The sequence below is a fragment of the Dermacentor variabilis genome, chromosome 7 (genome assembly GCF_050947875.1).
Source record: "Dermacentor variabilis isolate Ectoservices chromosome 7, ASM5094787v1, whole genome shotgun sequence".
NCBI lineage: Eukaryota > Metazoa > Arthropoda > Arachnida > Ixodida > Ixodidae > Dermacentor > Dermacentor variabilis.
Window position 1 is genome coordinate 170151195 of NC_134574.1, and position 23189 is coordinate 170174383.

Here is a 23189-nt window from a genome sequence, read left to right on the forward strand (position 1 = left end):
CATTGTCAATGGTGTAACATGAAGATCAGTGCCATGAAGCTGAACCACAAAATTGTTTGTGTGAACTCGCATGTTTGGGTGTCTTAATTGCGTAGGTAATACGAGTGAAAATGACATACTGCATTCAACTACTGTCATGTAGGATTCAACTTATAAAATGAACTATTCATAGTTCTACTATTCTTTAATTGTAAACCGACTTTGCTTTTCATTTAAAGTTCAGGGCATAGTTTCATTTTAATATGCGATGCAATTTTTCACTAGCAGTTAACTAACTGGCCTTGACTCGATGTTGCCACAAAATTTGACATTTAAACTGGAAACCTTATGCAATGTTGTGTGTATGCTATTGCGCATACTTATTGGTCGTCCCAGAGTTCCTTGGAGTGTCCCGTATACATAAACGTGGTCTGTTTTTCAAGCTGGAACTGCCATAGTGAATTTCCCACTTCAATGCAGCATTATGCTGCCTCTGTATCAGGGTTGCATTCAGAAAGCGTGCCCGTTCCATATAGGAATGGCTGACACACCTACGTGCGACTCCTACGGGACCGAAAAAGAATACTGAACACTTCCTGTACTTGTTATGACATCCAGCACCGCCCTCTTCAGACACCATTAAACCGACTGGGCTGGAGACCGTCTTCAGTAGCCAAGATTCTTGGACCGTGGCTGTGCATGTTCCTGATGCAGAAAACAACGAAGGCGTTGTTGCAGTACTAGAATTAATTCTGCGACCGTTTGTAGATTTGATGTGTTCCTTCAAGTCTACATGATTAGCCATGTGGAGAAGTACGCATACAGAATACGTGGAAAACAAGCCAGGATCTCGTCCTGGTCAACATGGAAGACATCAAAACAAAAAGCCCTTTACGAGCATCAGGAAGTTTGGCCAATTCCATTAGTCAATTAGACACAAATTAGCTTTATGCATCTGGATTACATTTGGCTAGTTTTGTGTAAGATCATGTTACAATTAGCTGTATGACTTTGATCACGATACCAGGGCTACATACTGTTACGTTTCGCCTACGACGCGCGGTTTAGCCGGCGCGGCTGCAACAAAGCGGCAGACATTTTGGCCCGTTCGGCGCCGCCGCTACGCCTCCCCGCCAAGCGCGTCCAGGCATGTTCCGATGCCACGTGTCTTCATGTGCGTGTGTGAGTGTATGTGCATATTGGTGCCCACGCTTGTCGAAGCGCGGCAGCCGGGGAGAGGAGCTCCCAACAACTGTGAAGCAAGGGGGTCCGAGCGGCGCCGACACGACGGCTGCTCCTCCTTCTTTTCCCATTGTGCCCACGCTTGTCGAAGCGCGGCAGCTGGGGAGAGGAGCTCCCAACAACTGTGAAGCAAGGGGGTCCGAGCGGCGCCGACACGACGGCTGCTGCTCCTTCTCTTCCCATTGTGCCCACGCTTGTCGAAGCGCGGCAGCCGGGGAGAGGAGCTCCCAACAACTGTGAAGCAAGGGGGGTCCGAGTGGCGCCGACACGTCGCTGCGCCACCTTATCCCATTGTTCCCGAGCGGCACAGTCACGTGCTCGTCTATAGAGGGGTTCCTTCTTGCCCTCAACTGCGAGAGTATAAAAGCAGCTGCCCCCGGACGCCAAAGAGGGCTCCGATTTCTTCTGTTGAGTAACGTGCTCTCCCGTCTCTCTACTTCGGTCAACCTGACCGCCAACTCTTTGCGATGTTAGAATAAACAAGTTGTTTTGTTGTTACCAGTCGACTCATGCTTTGCCGGGACCTTCGGATGCTTCCAGTTGTACCCCAGGCCGCCAGGCCAACGCTACCCTTGGGGCTTGCGACCCAGGTGCAACAACGGGCGTCAGCGCCGAGATCCCAACAAATCGTACCAGCGGTGCGATTACAACAATACGCTATATACGGAATGATTTGGAACAGCAGCTATATAGTTAAAATTACTTCGTCTCGCAGAAGTTCCCGTGCAGGCTGCATTCCTGTGGTTATTTACGACGCCTTTGTGTCGCGGGAAGCTTCGATTGTTTCATGGCGCCGCAAGCGGTTTATTTACCGCTCCGCCATCCGTCAACCTTGAGAGAGAGCAGCTGCTGTCAGGCCGGCTGCATCAGAGCTGCACTTTGTGCGAGCCTGCGAGCTGTGTAGATGTAAGGTAGGTGTTCTGTGATGTGAGTGTGGTCACCGTCAGCGGGCAAGTTCTTCTAAGCACACGCACCGCTGCTTCCGTGCATCGCGCCGAGTCAGCGGAGCATGTTTTGTGTCGTCGTACACAAGCGCGCCGCGCTAACTACGCGCTGTGAAAGGGTTGTACCCTGCGGCACGGAAAGGTCTCGTAGTCGACAGAAAAACTCGCTCCGAGTCGCTCTCCGGAAGGATGCCCGAGTATTTGCGGGTAAGTACACTAACATTTTCCTCACTTGGCATATATTCTGATCTGTGGTCGACAGGTTTTATTGTTTGGTGCAGGATTCAGTGAGTACAACCAACGTCAGTGGAACTTCCGTTACTTTGCACAACTTATTGATGTGCCGGTTGACGAGAGCGTTTCAATTGCCTTTTTAATGTCAGTCAGTGTCACCGTAAGGTGGTATTGTGAGCTATGCTATTAATGCTTATCGGGGAGTGCGATTTGTCGTGGTTTTTGAAGTCCTGTGAAGGATCCCTTCGTGTAATGCACATACTTGACTCAGCCGAACGATGTGATCAACTTGAACTGATGTTCAGTGCCCCTGATGTCCTGCAATTAATTAGTTTATAAACTTTACAGCGATTCTCGTCAACCGCAACCGAACGCAAGCAACCGGAAATGTATCTCGACGTTTCTATGCGTTTTCATGTGTACAAGTCTGCGCCAATTAACTTTCTATTTTTCCGACAGGAAATTAGAGGTTTGCATAGATGACGAGGGATGTGCACTGCGTTGCACATTCGACAAGCATTTTAATGACTGAACGTTACGAGACGTTCACACAGACCCGTTTGAAATCCCGCCTTAAAATACACGGTCACGGGTTCGCACGAAACAAGCATAAACAACGCCGCGCACCCATTTTTATTTGTGGTTGATGCGTATTCAGAGTGTACTAGAATACGGTTGAGTGAATCGAGCGGCTGGGGCGGCGCACGCTTTGCAGTGGACGCGCGACGACTAAAAATACTGTGGCGGCGCTGCGATCGAAGTCGATTGGGCCGTTGTCGATTGGGCCGAAGGTCGCACCGTTGGAAACTGCTGGCGATTCTGCTCGGCGGAGTCGTTCGTACCGCTTCGCGCGCACATTTTTTATACCGCGCACATGATAGTGGGGACAGTAGCCCTTAACAGCTTAAAGAACCCCAGGTGCTGAGAACTGAACAGGGCACTTCATAAGCATATCGCCAGACGTAAAACGCTAGAATTTGTTTAATTTAAAAAGAAAATGAGAAAAAAAGAAGGCAGCTGCGTCCTTTGGCTTTTGCTAGCGGTGTAAGCGAAATAAATTGTTCTCGAGTCTGATTTGTGAGAAAACCGTGTTACGCTTATCTTATGTTTCATACCTAAATGTAATGCCGTTCCCGATTGTACGTCCGCTCAACTAAGCTTCTGGAATATAAACGGCTGTTCAGTTATCCAGTGCACTATCATAAGGACAATAACGAAGCATTTAAAAGAACGGCATGCCTCACATACACGTAGTTATTTGTAGATCTGCTGTGTTTGTCGAAGAAGATAAGTGTCGTGCCACATTGGGCACCCAGTTTTAATGGGTTGCAGTCTTGCAGAGATGGTTGCGACTGTCAAAAAAAAAAAAATGGTTTCCTTGCCTGAATAAAGTTTGCAGATTAGAATAAAGTTTGCGGATTGAATGACAGCTAGGAACTTGTTTAGCAGAACTGATTAGCACCCGTGCGTTAATTCACTCAGGAACTGGTGCGCCTCTGCGCAACAGCCACGACTCTCCAGCAGCACAATCATTCGGAATAAGAGTCCTCACTTGCATCGGCCCCTCACCTTCGAGACTTCAAAAGTGCTGTTATGCGTTACATTCGAACACAAACGGGTATTCAATAATTTTTATAGTGAATTCTGAAGTCGAATACAATCTGAATGGTAAATACCATTCGATTAGACTACATTTCTACTTCATTTCGCCTGCTGGCACGTTGAAAGAGATCGCCAGACAAGCCACGGAGATTACTTTGGTAAAGATTTCCCGGTCTCCCCGATTCAGTCTGAGTACATAGGCAATATCTTGTCCCTAACACTGTTATTCATATTAACGTCCAATATTTGCCTCGATTCCTTTTCTCGGAAACTCGATTGGTTCACGTACGGATAGTGCAGCTTTTGAAAGAAACACGCTTATTCCGGCCAGGAGTTCTCACTTTTTCAATCAGTGCAGTTAGAATATTTGGTAATTGTTCACTTAGATACATGTCGTGGATATATATGTCTATGTACCCTTATATTTACCTAGAATGCATTAGATGCATTGGTCATCTGCATCTCTTCACGCCACGGAGTTAATAAACCTCGTTTATTTCACTGTAATACTGTTTTCTTTTATCATTGTCCCTGATCAGTATTCCACCAACAAGAAGAACGCGTAAAATGGCACGATATCAATAAAATTTTCCTAGGTAGCTTCATGGTGCAGATAGGCGGTTTCTGTGGCAAAAATAACGTGTTACTTCTTGAAAACTGCGTTAAAAAGAGAGCAGTTTACCTGGCTAAAACTATAATTGATACCAGCCGACAAGAGTCGATGGCGCACCAAAGCAAGTAATTGCGAGAGAAACTGGGCGTCCGCCAGCGTCCGCGCAACGAACGCGCGCTCGCTAGCAGACGATGCACTTGACAACGACAGAAAAAAATGAAGACGTCATGTTGTATAACTCATGCCTCAAATATTTATACGTAGCAAAAAGTTGGTAATATAAATTGGCAGTTGAAATGAAGCACCATTAAAAGAGCGTACGCGTTCAATCGGTCTTAGCGCCCGCAGCGAAATTACGTTGAATATGCCGCGAAGCGCAGCGAAGCGCGTCTCCGCCCCAATCTAGTTCGCTCGCAGCGCCATCGCAAGATTGTTCCACATGCGGCGCCTCAGCGAGAGAGCGCCGTTCGGCTCACTCTACCGCAGTCTATATAGTACACTTCATAGAGTTTCGTATGGGGTTTCGTACACTTCAGAGTTTCGTACACTTTATAGAGTTTCTCACGTACACTCTAATACTATTCAAGGTAATTTGCATAGAGTTTCGTACAATAATTGGTAACTTTTACTATTCTGTTAGGATTAATGAGAGTACCGCGCGTCGACATCAACTGGTCTGTTTGCGACGTGTCAAGCAGCGCTCGTTGCGACAGGTTTCGGTGCACATTGTTAACGGCGCCTGGCGGCGAAAATGCGAGTTTCGCGATGAGCCCCTTTTCACCGGCGGCGATCGCTGGCGTCGTCGTAGCGTCTGAAGGTTGGCTCCGCCGCATGCCAGTGGTGAGACTCGGTCGAGCCCCGCGCGGCGTCTTGGATGGTGCGCGATGTGCTGATGCCGAGACCGTGCCGCGGCATCGTGATACAGGATGCCCTACGAATACCAGAGCAGGAAAGGGAGGCGCCTAGCTGTCTACCGAGTGAGTCCCGCCGTCTCCGTTGCGGCAGCACTCTTTTTTTATTCTCTCTCTTTCCTCCGGAAAGTTGACGTGACCGTAATGACGCGACCTAATCGCGCGCTGCAGGATATGTTACGTTGCCTTGTACTGGTGTCCGACATAATTTACGCAAACGCGGGCTACCAACGTTCACGAGCTACTTTTGGTGGATACTGCCGTGCGACCGTGGACACGCCTTGCCGAGCTGGACGTGCCAAAAAAAAATTCGCGCCTCGCCTGAGCTGCCGTCCTATTTTTGTAGGCCGCTGTCACATGGTGTCCTAGTCAACGGTTGGCTGGAGAGAGGCACGTTGTCCTCTAATTATTACGGGCATGACTAACTCGATGGCGACGAGGTGCTGTCGTTTTGTAGGTGAGGTGACACTGGGGCAGATTCAGAACCAACGGTGTCGCTTTAAATGCTAGCGCCACCGATAGGGAGATTTTGACATCTGCAAAATGCGTTACGTTATTGTTCTTACCAGGCAGCTTTGCAAGTGCATTGCCAACAGAGTTCGTCGCAGTTATATTTGGCACAGTATTTTGTTGCCGCTTGAGCACCGTTCGTAAAACATTTGCCACGCCTTCGCCCTATTGACTTGATCGTGAGTTATGTCTTAGAAAGGGATGATAAATATCGGCATTAAAAGAGAAATCGCCTAATCAAGGGTAATGCTTTAAGATACTGCAGATTGCAGTGCCCGGTAAGGGTATACGTGTGAATACGATATACGATAATTCAAGGGCGCGTGCAAGACAAGCGCCGGAATTAATGTTACTTGGATAAAAGGCCGGGACACGTACACTACTTTGGGGGGAGAAAAAAAAGAAAAGAGAGCAAACTTTAACGCAGTCTCTCAACAAGCCAATTTTAGCTGCGAAAAATAACGCCAATGTCTTAACTAGGCGAGCCTGTCCTAGTTACCTTCTTTCCAGCCTGTAGCCGAGCGTGGTGTTGATTAGCCCCCAGTAATGTTATACGTGGTCTTCATATACGGGGGGGCGGGGGGGGGGATGCTTGCTAGACCGTGCCTACATTTCGTTCGCGATGGCGGCGAACCATTTTATGACAGCTTTCCTACGTTTCTTGTTGCGCATATTCGTGACCACTGTGGCCTAAGCGAAGGTCTCCGCAGGCATGCCTGAAACGCGAAGGCAGGTGTTCACGTCGACCGAGGTCTGCTACGTTTGACATGTCCTGATTTATAGCGACCACTAAATCGTCATATGTGCTTCCGTGGAATGCCGCGCTTCGTCATAGCAAGCTAGCGCCTGTTTTTCTTTTTTTTTTTTTTTTCACGAAGCGCAAGCCAGACGAGTTGCGCGCAGTTGTATTCGTTGTGCAAGCATTGGGAAGCGTCTTCCTCATACGCCGCTGAAGATGGTGGTGCGTTAAAAAGATATTCCTGCAGCGCATGTGCGCGCACATGCGATATACAGCACTTTTCGGCTCTGCACGCGCAGCACGCATGCTTGCTTTCAAAGAGCGGATGTTGTGAAAGTGACGGCTAGATGGGTGCACGCATGAGCGCACGACGAGGCGAGAGAAAGCGAAAGTCGCAGAAAAGTGGAGGAGGAAGCAGAGAGACCGGAAGGGCCGCAGACGAATTTGTGTCAAGTGGCTGTGGAGTAGTAGGCTTTATTGTTTCGCGGACTGGGTCTCTGTAGGGTAACGTGCACGCGATATTAGCGTCAAGTGCGTTGCGCTGCATGTGTGAGTAGCAGACGACGCACCGATTGATGCTATAAAACTCTATGATGCCGCGCCTCGGTGAAGCAGACGATTCTGTCTGGACAAGAACGTGAGCTCAAATTCGACGTCCTAAGCAGCGCTCTGCAGAGATCGAGTGCGATTGCAAAGTTTGCCCTTTCAAAAGTTGTTTCAAGCTGTGCACAACTATAGGCTGTAATATAGCAGACGACTGCGCTGACACTTGTTCGCTGTTCGCCGCTTCGAGTAACAATTTCGGCAAAGTAATTAACTTATCCTTTATTGCCATCGGAGAAAATTTGCACCAGTAGAGTGTGTCATACTTGTGGCGCGCGGGATTAGAATATCATATACAGTAACTGTACACTATATGGCGCTCTACACTGAAATATACTCAAGTGTTGATAGTTGTGTACACCACTGTGACCCCTCGTACGTTTCCGTCCCCCCTGTACTGGTGGGTCATGTATGTTTTATGACCTGTATATTTAGGGTTTCTCTCTTTCTTCATGGCTAGGGCGTGCAGTTGGCATTCCTGCCCGTTGAAGAGAGTGAAGCTGCAAAACATCATCGTCATCATCATCAATAACAACAACACTGACTGTGACGGCAACGCCACCGCAATTTCGTGACGTTAACGAGCTTGTCTAAAGTATCGGGAGAGACATTCTCCTTAACCGCTTTCCAGTAGTGATTAAGCAACGGCCCCTTGTTAAGAATTTCTCGTTTAATGTTAAGGGCGCCTTCGAAATAGCCGCTCCGTTGTACGGTTGTGTTGTCCAGTTGACAACACGTTTACCGGAGATTTGTGCCGCGCCGTGTATGTGGCTTTTGTTTCCACTCGTCACGTCTGTCAATGGCCTTGAGCACAGCTGCACGAACTATTATAGAACCAAGCGAAGGAAAGCACGTGCTATTTAGAAGGTATGCAGTTCGTGACGTGTCTGTCGGTGACGCCTGGGAAAGTTTGCTGCAACGCCAGTTCCGTGCCTGTCGTCCATGCCGTTCCAAACAAAATCTTATAGCGTCTTTGTTCCATATATAAAGAGTGTACGTAGCTCGTACAGTGCCAGAGGAAACTTAGTCGGTGACGATAGACCAGCAAAGTGTGCGCAGTTTGCGTGTCCACGTTACCCTCCCTCTGATATATTCTTCAGCGCCCGCGTAACTCGTGCGGCGTAGAATCCGCCATGGATACAAACTCGGGTCGCTGTTTTTCGTCCAGCTGAATAAAGAATTCCAACATGACGCGATGAAAAATAATAATAAGCTAGCGCAAAAAATGCTAAGAGCGTGGAGTGACCGTGCAAGACACCTGCTTTTTTTTTTCCACAATAACTAATCTGTAGCCTCGCCATGCCTTATTCATCTCGTGTGTCGGACATCCTGTGTGTGTGTGCGTATATCATTCATCAACTTCTGAAGAAGTTGCTGTCGCTGGCCAGTTTAGTCAAGGTGATAAACGCAGAGTCGTTTCGACACGGGTTTTTTGGGTCACGAGAGCCGTTTGTCGCTTTTGTGCCAAGACGCGCTAGCGTTCCGTACGTGCTTGTTGTCAGCGAGGCTCCGAGGGGTGTCTTCTCAAGATACGATCTTCGAATCGCGTGCATGCCGTCCAGCAAACTAAGAAACCAGCTTGTGAATCTAAAAGACCAGCTTGGCAGCAAGTGTTATCCCGGAAGAATGAAGGAGCGTCAAACGGACGTCACCAAGAACAAGCAATCTTCAAACGCCCTTGCCGAGCACGTCGATGATCACGTTCACCGACTCGATTGGGATAACGCTGGCATCGTAGCCAAGTAAACGAATAGGATGACCCGGTTTCTGGTGGAATCTTTATTGATCCTAACGATGGAAGAAACTAACAAGACAGATTGAAACCTACCCGCCATCTACTCCCGCTCACTACGCCATATATTGTGCAGACACGACAAACTGCTCGTGTCTGCCTTAATGAGGCTAAGGAAACCCCGCGGGCTCCGAAGCGTCTCTGCATTTTTCACTTCGACTTGCTGAGTGGCTGCAACTTCATCATGATGTTACCTGACCGGATAAATTTTCGTCGAACCCTTGACTTCATCAGCTTCTGTTTCGTGAATATTGCATTTTCTTGCACTACATTTCCAGCTGTGATAGCTGTCACACAGCATAATGACGTGGCCGGAAGAGGAAACATATAAACGTAGATCTGAAACATCGCTGCCTAGGGATCGATCCATCTTCTACGTCGATCTTCTTTTCTTTCTTCCGCTGGTGCGCATCTGCGGGCGTCAAGCGGAGCACACAGACCACAGCCTCTGTGATCCGGGACTTGCCTCCTGGCTCTTTTTTATTGCGAAGCGGTCTTTGCTCCGTCAATGGGTGGTTTAGTTGTGATTGATTAGGGTATTGTACAAAAACCTACCTTTAAAATGCATTTTGTGCAAATATATATTCGGCAAGTGTCAGGCTCGTGCAAAATTCAATGCCTGCTACGTGCAGAAGTTCTCGCTAAAGACACATGCACGGTTGCTGAAACCAAGTTAACTGTTGCGAATTAATTGCCTTATCGTTAGACACTGTTCTCCTTCTTCGGTTTCTATACTGGCGAACTGTATTATTCTGCGTGCTCCAGCACTCAGACCATAGAGGTGTTCCTGGGCGCGTTGAGCAAATGAGTGATTAATTGGACTGTTATTATTATTATTATTATTATTATTATTATTATTATTATTATTATTATTATTATTATTATTATTGTTGTTGTTGTTGTTGTTGTTGTTGTTGTACCTTGCAGGCCTCGAGCAGCGCATTGCGTGAGCGGAGGGGGTAGTGGGGGGGGGGGGTCGGGAGAAGTGGTTTGCAGTTACCTTAATAAATACAGGGTATTTTTTTGGCTACTCCAAATTTTTAAAATTAGAAAAATATAAATCACGGTTACGTTATGTTTACCATTCGCCTGTACGGATTGGCAGCCTCTAGACATGGAACAATTTCCGCAATTACGTGCGTAATTAGCGAATGTACGATAATTAACTTCATAATTATCAACACTAGGTGGCTACAGCAAATGTATACTTTGGGGCCCGTCCTCGACACTACCTATTCCAACGGTCAAATTTTGAATAGCGCTGTTCATCTGCTTAGAAGGCGCCTTCCTTGAAAGCGAAACTGGCTGACAAAAGAGCGCCCATGTCGTCGATGTTGCGCCTCCCCCCTCGCTTTTTGTCACGTCTCCGAGGTCGCCGCCGGTCCGGCCCCGCGAGCAGCTTGCGTTAATCTCCTTGCTGTCTGCGGCGTTGGCCCAATACCGGCGGGCCGCCAAATTTACTCCGTCATTCCATTGGGTGCCACGTGCCCACTTCCACCGACGAAATGCCGTTTCAGGCTTTTTGATGAGAAGCACGTTTAGTCGAAGACTGTCTCCGGGAAAGCTGTCAAACGCGTGCGTGCGAGTTGTGTAAATAAAAACGTAAACTAAAACAGATGCAAACATAACTCACCGAGGGAAGGGGAAAAGAAAGGTATGCCACATTGTCGACGCTACAGACTGACGTGACGCCGTGCCCGCAGTATCTAAAAGCCCAAAGAGCGGGGCTTAGCGGGGTTGGCGCTACAGCGCCAACGGGGCGCCCAATTCGGAATGACGAAGTACATTTGGCGATCCACCGTCATTCAAGCGCTAGGCTACACTGCAGAGTTAGCAAGGAGATAACGCGAACTTTCTTTCCAGGCCGCCAGGCGCCGCCAGCACGATAACGGTTCCGCGGGCTTGTGACCTTTTCTGGTCGCCGCAAACAGCGGAGTTTCCACTCCTAAATGATTCTTGCTCCGTGCTCCCGTCGAAATGCGGCTGCCGTGGTCGGGGTCAAACTCGCGGCCAAAGTTCTGTAGCCGCGCTTACATGAATGCGACAGGGGCAAAGCTGCCGCGGCGGGCACAGAAGTTTTGATTTGACATGCGACCGCTTCCGTAGTATAGCCTAGATCATACAGTGGTTTAATGCGGCTGTGAGCCTGCTCGCCGTGCGTCAGTTGTCCACTTGACAAATCTGCACGGTGTTTATTTTTTCAGAAATATCGGAAACGTACCGCTTCAGTTGACCCGCAACCGCTGTAGTGACTATAGTAGCGTTTCCGCGCCTTCTCACGTCACCCTCCCCTCATGTATTGGAACTGCGAGCGAAGAGTGGAACTCGTTTCGCGACTGCGTCGGTTCTACCCATTTTCTGCCTCCTCTCTCTACCTCCTATCTGGACTTGCACGTTAGTAGAAAGTAAGCGCAGCAGTTTCTGCAACGCCTTTGCGGCGGGTCACGGATAATTACAGCTGTCAAGAGGCTAATGCACGACGCCCAGGGAGCTCCAGAGGCCATTGTGCACGTGCGACTCGATGGAAAAGTCTAAACGTGTCGCCTTTCCTCTGCCATGTTTATACACGCCCTGAACCACCACCCGACGTGCCTTGCAGGACAGCGACAGCAGCAGCAGCAGTGGAAAAGTCGAAAGAAAAGGCAAAGAAAGATACGCTTTAAAATATGCTTACGGTTTAGCTTATGGTTATGCTTTATGATTTAGCCTATGGTTATGCTTACGGTTTCACTTATGGATTATTTTAGCTTATTATAGATTATAGATGGATTATAGCTTATTTTTTATTTATTTTATTTATTTATACAATGCTGCGGACTCATGGTCCAAGCAGGGTGGTCGATACAAATACAAGAAATACAAAAGAAACAACAACGAAAAAAGCAACAATAACCAGGCTCAGAAAGCTTATTTCACAGTTTGACCACTTGTTTCGATAAGGCAGTTCCATTCACTAATGGTTCTCGGGAAATAAGAAAACTTAAATATGTCTGCGAGCAAAATATGGGGTTAGGGCGTTTTCATTGTGGCGTCGGGTGGGCCTGCTAGTTAAGGGTGACAAATATGTTGATGCATCTAGCGCTAGTTCGTTTTCCAAAAGTTGGGAAAGAAATTTTAATCTAAATGTTTGCCTTCGTGCTTGTAATACGGGAATGCCATTTGCTTGTATAATATCAAAAGGTGAGTCTAATGCTGAAAATTTGTTAAAAATAAACCTTACGGCCTTTCTCTGAATACGTTCAAGACAATCAATGTTGCGCTTAGTTTGAGGATCCCATGTAATACACGCATATTCCAGTCTTGGCCGCGCAAGAGCAGTATAGCAGAGCAGCTTAACATTAGTGGGAGCAGTTTTAAGTTTATGTTTAAGAACACAAAGCTTGCGGAAGGCGGATGAACAAACATTATCTATACGAAGATTCAAGACAGGTTTGAAGTGAGTGTTACACCTAGATATTTATAGCAATTTACTTCTTGTAATGGTGAAAACCCTAATATGTAGATATATGACAGCGGATTTTTTTGGCGAGTTACTGGAAGGGAGACACATTTGCTCGTGTTAAGGGTCATTCCCCATTTTATACATCATTCATGTATATTGTCCAGACTAGTGTTGAGACCGTCGTAATCGTTAGCGGAACTAATTTCTTTAAACAAAACACAATCGTCAGCAAACAATTTTATTTCTACACTAGGGCGAACAACATCAACAATATCAATAATATACAGTATAAAGAACAAAGGGCCTAACATGCTGTCCTGAGGTACACGGGATGTGACCGGAAGACTGCCCGAGTGTTGACCCGCTACATCAGCGTATTGTTTGCGATTACTCAAATAGGCTGAAATCCAGTCAACGAGTATTTGTGGAATGCCTATTGCTTCAAGTTTGAAAATGAGTTTACTATGGGGAACTTTATCGAAGGCTTTGCAAAAATCTAAGAAAAGCATGTCTATCCTACCGTGTCTATCGAGGGTCTATGCCAGAGAATGAAATAATGTGACGAGTTGAGTTACGGTTGATAGTCCCTTCCGAAATCCGTGCTGATATTTAGTCAATACGCAGCGTTCCTCGAGGAAGTTTGTTGTACTAGTAGCTATGATATGTTCAATAATTTTACAGCTTTGCGAAGTTAGTGAAATAGGACGGTCATTTTCTGGTGTCAGGCGGTCTCCCTTTTTAAAGATGGGTACAATTCGGGCTGTCCTCCAATCACTGGTTAGTTGTGAAGTCAGCAAAGAAGTGCGAAAAATAATAACCAAAAATTTAGCAAGAGGTAAAGCATATCGTCGTAGGAATACGTTTGGGATATTGTCAGGACCACACGATGTTTTGGTTTTCCAATTTAGTAACATAGATACCACACCAGGATAAGAAATGAAGGGTGCATCTGTATGTGAAAAGACTGTCGTGTTACATGCACAGTTTGAAACGGAAGTGTTAAGCACGCTCTGGAAGTATTCATTGAAATGCTTGGAAACGGCTCTCTGATCCGTTACGTTGATTCCGTCGACTGGCATATGTGATACCGGTTTTCTTTCTTTTCGCCGATATAATTCCTTGTGTAGTTATGCAAATTGCTTATCAATGATATATACAATAAGTTACGCAGGATTATTAAAATACTTTGTTCATCATTGTTGGGCACATTGTCTTGCGATTTCTGTACAGCCATAAACACAGCCCTCTGTATCGGTAGTATCACCAAGTCTCTGCCCTATATGTCAGCACCGGTAAAATGCACTGATTGTACACCTTCCTTTTCAATGATAATGGTAAGCTTCCAGTCAGGAGCTGACAATGTCTGCCGTATGCGATCCAACCCATTTTTATTCTTCTGTGAATTTCCTTCTCATGCTCAGTGTTTCCTGTGATTTATTGACCTAGGTAAACGTACTCCTTCACAGACGAACTTCGCGCTATCACACAAAGGCTGACACGAGGACACTATGGGACACTATAGGACACTATGTGTCTGGGACACATCCCAGACATGAGGGCACTAGGGAAAACTCGTAGCTCGCCCAGGGGTCAAAACAGTGGACGCGCTTTCACCCTATCAGAGAGAGGCAGACTCGCGATCTTGAACTCTTGTTCCCTTGCCTGGTTATTTATCATTATATTTGTCTTCTGCATATTAATCTTCAACCCCACTCTTACACTATCCCTGTTAAGGTCCTCAAGGATTTGTTGTAACTCGTACGCAGTATTGCTGAATAGAACAATGTCGTCTGCAAACCGAAGGTTGCCGAGATATTTGCCGTCGATCCTTACCCCTACGCGTTCCCAGTTTAATAGCTTGAATACTTCTCCCAAGCACGCAGTGAATGAATAGCATTGGAGAGATTGTCTCTCCTTGTCTGACCCCTTTTTTATAGGTATCCTCCTACTTTTCTTGTGTAGAATTAAGGTAGCTGTAGAATCTCTGTATATATATTTCCTGGATATTTGCGTAAGCCGTCTGTACTCCTTGATTACGTATTGCCTCTATGATTGCTGTTATCTCTACTGAATCAAATGCCTTTTCGTAAATCTATGAAAGCCATATAGAGAGGATGATTGTACTCTGCGGATTTCTCGATTACCTGATTAATGACATAGATGTGATCCATTGTAACGTATCCCTTCCTAAAGCCAGCCTGTCCCCTTGGTTATACCTCATCGCTAGTTATAGGAGTTTCTGTATCCCGTTCAACACTGTTTCGAATGGAGTTCACCTTAGCGCTCTGGGTACTGTACAGGTCAGTATAGAATTCATCCTCTGCTTTTACTATACCTTCGAGATTGCTGATGACATTACCCTGCTTATCTTTCAGTGCATACATCTTGGTTGGTCCTGTGCCAAGTTTCCTTCTGATTTCAGGCTGCGTCCATTTTTTTACGGTTTCTTCAGTCTTTCTCACGTTATAATATCGAATATCACTTATTTTCGGCTTGTTGATCAGTTTTGACAGTTCCGCGAATTCTGTCTTATCTCTTGAGTTCGACACTTTCATTCTTTGTCGTTTCTTTATTACGTCCTTTATTACTTGGGAGAGCTTGCCTACTGGTTGCCTTGGTGCCTTGCCTTCCACTTCAATTCCTGCCTCTGAAGCCAGCCTAGTTACGGTTTAATGCCGCGTCGCGATACCCGGCCCTACGGGGAAGGTGCCGTAGCGAGCTCGAACGCCGTCGTCTCGGACTGTGCAAAGTGCTACCCTTTGCGAGAACATAGCGTGTTGGGGCGCCTGAAGGTGGCCTCGACATCTCAGAAACAGCGTCCGGCCTGCTTGAAAAGCTGGACGCGCAGTTGAATAATAAAATCACATAGAACAGTTTCTTTGTGACACACATACGGCCCAGGTAAATTGATTTTCACGTATGTTCAGATGTCACGTCTGCCAGTTCTTCGCATTTATTCTTGACCTAAGAGAGATATGTCCCTTCATTTTTCGAAAGGCGACTTCACTGCACTTCGACATGCGCTGAGGCAGATGCCAACTTCCAGGCGGGACGCGCAGTCGCGTGGCAAAGCCAGCTTTCTGGGTCGGCCGGCTTGGTCAAACTGTGACGTCGTGCATTGCGTGTCATATGACAGTGGGGGCTGCTCTTTCCCGTCATTTGCTGCCAGCGTTGGTGTTCTCTGACCCCATCGGCCTGCAGTCGCATCCGTGGTAGGGCGCTTGCCATCGATCTCACGTAGTCTCACATAGGGTGGGGTGCGGTGCCGTGTATAGAAACATTAGGCTGCCGAAGGGCTTGTTGCTGGCCAAGTTGGTGTTGTTTGGTGTACATTCTTTTCAACGGGGAGCTTCCAGGGGGCGTGAAATTGTACGAACGTGCTCTCTTCGCGCTCGGCATTTTCATTATTTTTCAGTGGTTTTTCGCTTGAAAACGTCCGGAAGACTTTACCAGCAGCTTCACGAAGTTCCTAGGAACACCTGGACGCAAGCCAAGTTGGCCTACGACTGCTTGGAAGGACAGGAAGCTTCCAGACAGCTCGCCACCACGTGAACGCTAACGCAACGCCGATGCGGTGAGCCGACGGCAGCTTCACCGACGCCGGGGATTCCCGCGTCGGAGGTGGGGAGTGTCGAATGTCGGAGGTGTGAAAGTCGAGAACCATGGCTCTCGACTTGGCGACCGAGTGAGAATGCCGCCACCTATACAACAGGATGGAATAGCGGACGACCAAATGGACCAAGCTCAAGACTACTATCACTCGGTGAGTCAAGACGCTAACTCTCACTCCCGTGAAGAAGGGAACGCTAACTGGCAGGCAGTGAAATCCTCCAAACAACGTAAACAAGAGCCATTGGAGCGGAGACACGGCGACGCAGGTCCCCAAGACCAATTTCAGGCGCGCACGTCAACCTATAAGAAATTGCCTAAACTATCGCCATTGCCGAGGGACGATTACAAGATCGTCATTCGCCCGAACCAGGGCCTCCCTCTAAGGAACATTCTCACTCCCACGCTTGCACAAGCAATCATAGATGCATGTCAGACAAGCTTCAAGGATGACCAATTCATCCTTAGAATTAATCCTGGATCAACCATAGCGATCCTATCGACCAAACACGAGGAAATTGCGGACAAAGCACGCCTCGTACGCAAGCTCGTACTGAACGGCAGGGCCCACGCCGTCCGCGCTTACGCTGCAAACGGAGACGACACTCTAAGAGGGGTCATTCACGGTGCATCGATGAACACCTCGACAGACGCTCTCATGACCCATCTCCGAGTGAGAACGCAAGGGGTAAAGATCATCACAGCCCGAATGATCGGCACAACCAAAAGTGCAGCCATCACCTTTTTAGGTCCCACGCTACCTCGAACAGTCTATTATTATGGAGGGGAGCGCCGTTGCTACCCATTCAGACCCACAATTCAAGTTTGCAAGGTCTGCCGGGAGAAAGGACACCGCACGGGACGTCTGCCCAAATCCGGACCGCCCTATTTGCTGGCTGTGTGGACTGACAGATCCAACAGATGTACACCCATGTGCTGTTAGTTGTGCCTCGTGCGGGGAGGCCCATCCCACAGGGGACTCAACTTGCAGAAAGAGACTTAAGCCACTGAAATCTCGACAGCCACAACAGGAGGCCAGCCACGCCCATAAGACCCCCCGGGAAAACAGCAACCACCCACAGAGGACGAAGAACACGCGCTGGTTCTGCTCTGAAGAGGAAGAAGCCTACAAGTCGGGCGACGACAAGCGCCGCTCCCGGTCGCGCTCGCGGTCCCCGGGCCGACGACCCCGAACGCCACCAAGGAACAAGGCACAAACACCAACTCAGCAGAAGAACCACCACAACAATTCGCCAGCAGCAGGCGGCAAAAGCATCGGCGGGAGCCATGGACACACCCAACAGACACCATCGGCCAAGGTAAGCTGGGCGAAGGTCGTGGCTCCCAAACCTGCATATACTACACCCATCACACGGAACGTAGAGTATCAGAGTAACCACAGAAAACAAACAACTTAAACAACGCCTACACAGATATGAGAGCAAAATAGCCTACCTCGAAAAACAGCTGGCCCAGCTTATGGGAACCACAAGACCCATAGTACAAGCTACACGACAGCAAATAAGTAGCCCAAACAAAAAACCACCAGACAACGGGCACACACAACCACAGCCTACACCACTTGGAGATACTGTAGTTCACACAGGGACACAACAACCAGAAGCAAACCTCGCATTACCACAACAACTACAACACATTCAACAATAAATACAGCAGCAAACTCACGTACAAGTGCAGCAGTTCTTAGTAGAATTTCAGGAACTAAAGCTATACGTTCATGAAAAAAAAATGATGAAAAAAAGAAAAAAATGAAAAAGAAATGAAAAAAAGAATCGAAGCGTAAACGTAAGCACACCAAACAGCGTTCACATGAGTCCGATGACAAAAGCATGCTGACCTCGGACGCTGAAAGCACAACCACCACTTCTTATCATGGCAAATAGGCGGCCTCGAACAAAAGAGAATCTCACAGTATGGTCCTGGAGCTTTCGTTCCTTGTACAACAAACACGCTTCACTCACACTATACATACAGGCGGCGCTGATTCCTCCAGACATAATCTGCCTGTAAGAGGTGGGAGCTAGGCCCAAGGTGATTACGGGCTACAGACTACACATAGAGCCAAACCACCCGAAATTAGCGACACTCGTCTGGAAGGAATTGGTAGCAACACTTACAACGGTATCACACGAAGACACTCCACACCACGTCGTCGCGATCTGGCCAGCCGGAAAGGGACGACCGAAGCAGGTAATATGCAGCCCATATAGTCCCTCGCAACGCCGGAAAGCAGAGTTTGGCCACATCTTCCAACATCTGAACACCATGCTTCAACCGCGCGACCTCTTAATCATCACAGGGAATTTCAACGCATGGCACACGACATGGGGATATACCACAGACACACCCAAAGGTACGAGACTCCTAGAAGCGATACAGCGATATGACTACATACTCCTCACGACACCGGGCAGGCCGATCCGTATGGGAAACAGCGTAAACAAGGATACCACACCCGACCTTACAGTCACCAACAATGCCATAGCCATACACTGGATGTGTTAGACGACACCCTAGGAAGCGATCACAATGTAGTGTAAATAACCTACGAAACAGCTCAACTACGACGCCCGCTCGGAAAAGCCAAACTCACTAACTGGACTCACTGAACTCACTAACTGGACTCACTATCGAGAGCAACAGCAAGTAGGAAATGGGCCCAAACCAGGAACAGTAACTGAATGGACTCACTACATCAAGGGCATCTATGACAACTAAAAACACTAAAATATATCAGACTACGGCAGACACCACAGCAATTGACGGCCACTTGACACATCTTTCGGAAGCTCGTCGGGACCTCACCAAGCGGTGGCGCCGACAGAAGCTAAACAGAAAACTCAGAATCCAAACAGCGGAAATCACAGAGGAAGCAAACTCATACGCCCAAGAACCCTACCATAACAATTGGTGCTCATTCGGTGACTCCTTAAGAGGTACATTAAGCACGAAAAAGACATATGGAACATCCTATGGAGTTTTTTGGACCCCTCTACCACAAGAACTGAAACGCTACCCTCCAACGACTAGCAGGGGAATTTCAAGGGGACCAGGATCAGTTAATACAAGAACTGAAACAACGGTACACGGGAAAACGCAAGCGAGGCGCATATCCGATACCAAGTCAGGAATACAAAGGAGCACCCAACCACGAGCTGGACGCACCCATCACCTTTGCGGAGGTGCATGCAGTGGCACAAAGCTTCAAAAGGAACACAGCACCCGGTTTGGACGGCATTACAAACGCCATGATACAGAACCTTAGTTCTGACATATCACAAGCCATCACGGACCACTTCAATCAGGAAACCTGGACACCGGGTGGAAAATTAACTACCCACAGAATGGACACTGGCACAGATTGTACTCATACCCAAACCAGGAAAGCGGAGAAGCTATGATCAGCTACGACCAATCTCACTGACATCCTGCATGGGCAAAATCTTTGAAAAAGATATACTCGCCCGTCTCGAACAATACACAGAAGAAGGGGGGCTTCTACCAATATCTATGTATGGATTCAGGCGAGGGATGTCTGCCCAGGACATATTCTTATTGCTCAAAGAGGAGGTGCTCAGCCCACCTCCAGGTAGCCTCTACAACTTACTCCTTGCGCTCGACGTCGAAAAAGCCTTCGACACCATCGCGCATTCTCCCATATACTAGATGGTATCACAGCCATTGGATACGGAGAGCGCATATTCCACTATGTTTCTGCGTTCCTTGGCAATCGCAAGGCACAGATTGGCATGGCCGGCACAAACTCCACCATACGACCTCCCACTGAAGGGCACGCCCCAGGATTCCATCCTGGCCCCGTTCCTCTTTAACATCGGCCTCCGGAAACTAGTCCTACAACTGGAGGACATACCGAACCTAGGCTGTGCTTTTTACGCAGACGACATTACACTATGGGAAACCAAGGGCTCCTATGGCGAACGGTATACTGCAAACCGCTATAGACAAGACTCAAAGCTACCTTCAGGCAGCAGATATGACCTGCGCCCCCCAACAAATTAGGATACCTGCAAATAAGACCATTGCGCATCCAGTCCAACCGTGCGCCCCCCCCCCCCCTCACCTGACGATTGCCGGACGGGGCATCAGCAGGGCCCCTGTAGCGCGAATCCTGGGCATGCACGTACAAGACAATAACAGCGCAAAGACAGCAATAGACAAACTCAAACACACTGTCAAGAGTATTACAACCCTCATAGCTAGAATAGCAAGAAGATGGAATGACAGAAGTCGAGACACTACGCCTTGTACAGGCCTTCGTCCTCAGCCGAATCACCTTCGCCTTACCCTTTCAAGCTACACGCAAGACCGAAATAGAACACATCGAGAAGCTCATAAGAATCGCATACGAATCTGCACTGCAACTTCCCAACGGCACGAGCACAGACAGACTCATGTCGATCGGCATAAATAACACATATGAAGAACTGGCCGCCGCCACGCTAATCGCACAAAGAGAACTGCTCAACACCACACACCAGGGCAGAAAACTACTGCGAAGACTGGAATACCCACTCACCCTCCAATACTGCGAAGACGAAACGGTCATCGTACCGATGCACCTACGGGCACGTATTATCGTGGAACCGGTCCCCAAGACCATGCATTCGCTCTACAACCAAAAGCGGCGGCAAGCGCTAGCACGAGAACTCCTCCAGAGAACGAGCGTTCCTGATACCTACTACACCGACGCTAGCTTTTACTCCACACCATTAAAAGGCACCTGAAAACAGGGATTCGCAATGGCAGTAACCAATCAAATCAAGGTGGTGTCCTGCGCGTCTATACGAATCAGACCAAGCGCCACCGCGGAGGCAGCAGCCATAGCCCTCGCAATAAGAGAAGCAGAATGAAGAGGTCGCCCTGCATACATCCTGACAGATTCACAGGCCGCCTGTCCTTTATACCTCAGAGGCACACTTCCAGGTGCGTCACTGATATCCTTGGCCCCGGATTGACTGAGGACCATGCCGTCGCCTGGTGCCCGGGGCACACGGGCCTGGGGGGCAATGAGGAGGCGAACTGCGTAGCTCGAGGACTTCACTGAGCACGTGCTGGTGGGCGATTTGGTTATGCGTGATTACAAAGAAGGCGCCAAATAAAACAGCGGAGGAAGGAAGGAGACACGAGACAACCACGTAGGCGCACTCGAGGACTTGCTGGCCGAGCTGCAGAACCCTCCTCGGGACTCCCTTCAGATTACCATGAGGAAACCATCACTAGCAGGCAGATTTTGGAGTACTAATGCCTGACCAGACGGAAGTGCGCTCCTCCCCATCCCAACTTAAGCAGCCAACAAGCCAGGGACTGGCGCCGCCTTCAAACAAACACATACCCGCACATATCGAGACTGCGCGCAATCTTTCCAGAGGTATACACAAAAAGGATATGTCCCTGGTGTAACGACCACACAGCCACGTTGACACACATACCAGTGTACGGAGTGCCCAGCCCAGGCAGTGTCCAAGCTGGTGAGCTCATCACAAACACTCACGACGTGGTCTTGGGAGGCACGGCTTTCCGGGCTGGCACTGGGAAGCCAACTGGCGACCCTGGACCAGGCCCGGCGAGCCGCTACGGCCAGTGGGGCTCTACAAGAAGGCCCCATCCGATATTAACCCCACGTAGTTCATTCGTATAATAAAGTTTATTCTCTCTCTTTTCAAAGGCGCTAATCAGATACCAAACCGAGTATGGGACACACGCAAACGCATTGTAGCGTGTATGCTTGCGCACGCACACGCCATTTCGCCCAGCAACAAGCACCCGCGTTGCCATAGAACATCAAACAACAATGAAGAGAAGTTTGTTGCAGTAAAGCTCTTGTTTGGGCTAATCGATGCATTCTTGAACTCATAACAGGGCAGTGTGAAAAAAACAAGGACCATGAAAGGAACGCGCTGTTTACGTTCCTCTCATCGTCCTTGTTTTTTCGCGCAGCCCTATTATGTGTTCAGCGAAGAGACGCTTCAAAATTGACAGTCGCCTCCTCTCTTGTGAAGGTCAAAAGTAGGAGATTCTTATGTTGGGAAAAAAGTGGAAGAAATGGGGTAAAGTGTAGCGCAGTAACTGTCTCTCAGTAGAGGACACCTCAACCGCGCTGCACAGGGGGAGAAGGGAATGAATGTAGAGAAAGACACAGCCGCGCGAGTTGCGAATGTAGTGTGAGTGGGGATGGGAGGAAGGTGTGCCTCAGTGATCTGGACACAACGGCTACTGTCCGCGCCTGCCCTTGATCGTCACCCGTCGCGGCGGCTCACTGGCCGGCGTCGTTCAATGCTGCCCAAGGTCGCGCTTGTATTTCCAGTCGCGGTGGCTGCATTTCGATGAAAGCGCGCTGGGAATGTGCATTCGTGCACGGCGGTTTTAGCGCACCGGCACGTTAAAGCGGTTAACAGTAATCCAAAGCTCTCCACTGCGGAACTTCCTCTCGTAGTGTCGTGCATTGTGGTTTCTGTTTCCAACGATTCTCGCATAGGCTGTAATCCCCCTCACGCAATACTCCAACTCTGGAGCCTGCGAGCTACCTGGAATAAAAGTAAATTACGTCTGCAGTAGCGAAGCGGACACTCTTACCTTGAGAAGGAGGTCTTGTAAACATCAGAAAAGGCGTGAAAACCAGAGACGGGTGGTGTAGGAGTTGGAGGCGATCCCACCGCTGCCACCAGTTGTAGGAGTTGAGGACGGACTTTGCGATGAAACACTTGGGGGGTTTATTTTACATTATTTACAGTGAGACGTCAATGAACAGTCGTACAGTCATTACGGGCCGGCAGCAACTCGGACGCTGCGGCCCGCGGCAAGAAATTCGAGAGAGGTGAATCAGGGAATGCTCTAGGAATCTCTGGAATGCTCTTGCTGCTCCCGGTCTCTCTTTTAAGCCCTTCGATGTCTGGAAGACGCGTCATGTTCGGCCAATGGGAGAGTCCG

At 48.4% G+C, this 23189-nt stretch overlaps 1 protein-coding gene across 2 annotated transcripts in view; it reads left to right on the top strand.

Moving 5' to 3' along the window:
• Nucleotides 1-2125: 2125 nt before the first annotated feature.
• Nucleotides 2126-23189, top strand: part of LOC142588484 (calpain-B-like) — a 154980-nt gene continuing 133916 nt past the window's right edge. Inside the window, exon 1 of one of the 2 annotated variants that reach the window (XM_075700278.1) lies at nucleotides 2126-2372. In XM_075700278.1, coding sequence (XP_075556393.1) covers nucleotides 2355-2372 — 18 coding nt within the window. In that variant the 5' untranslated portion in view covers nucleotides 2126-2354. Of the gene's footprint in view, nucleotides 2373-5393; nucleotides 5592-23189 lie in introns of those variants that run through there. The other variant, XM_075700276.1, reaches the window with a different exon arrangement.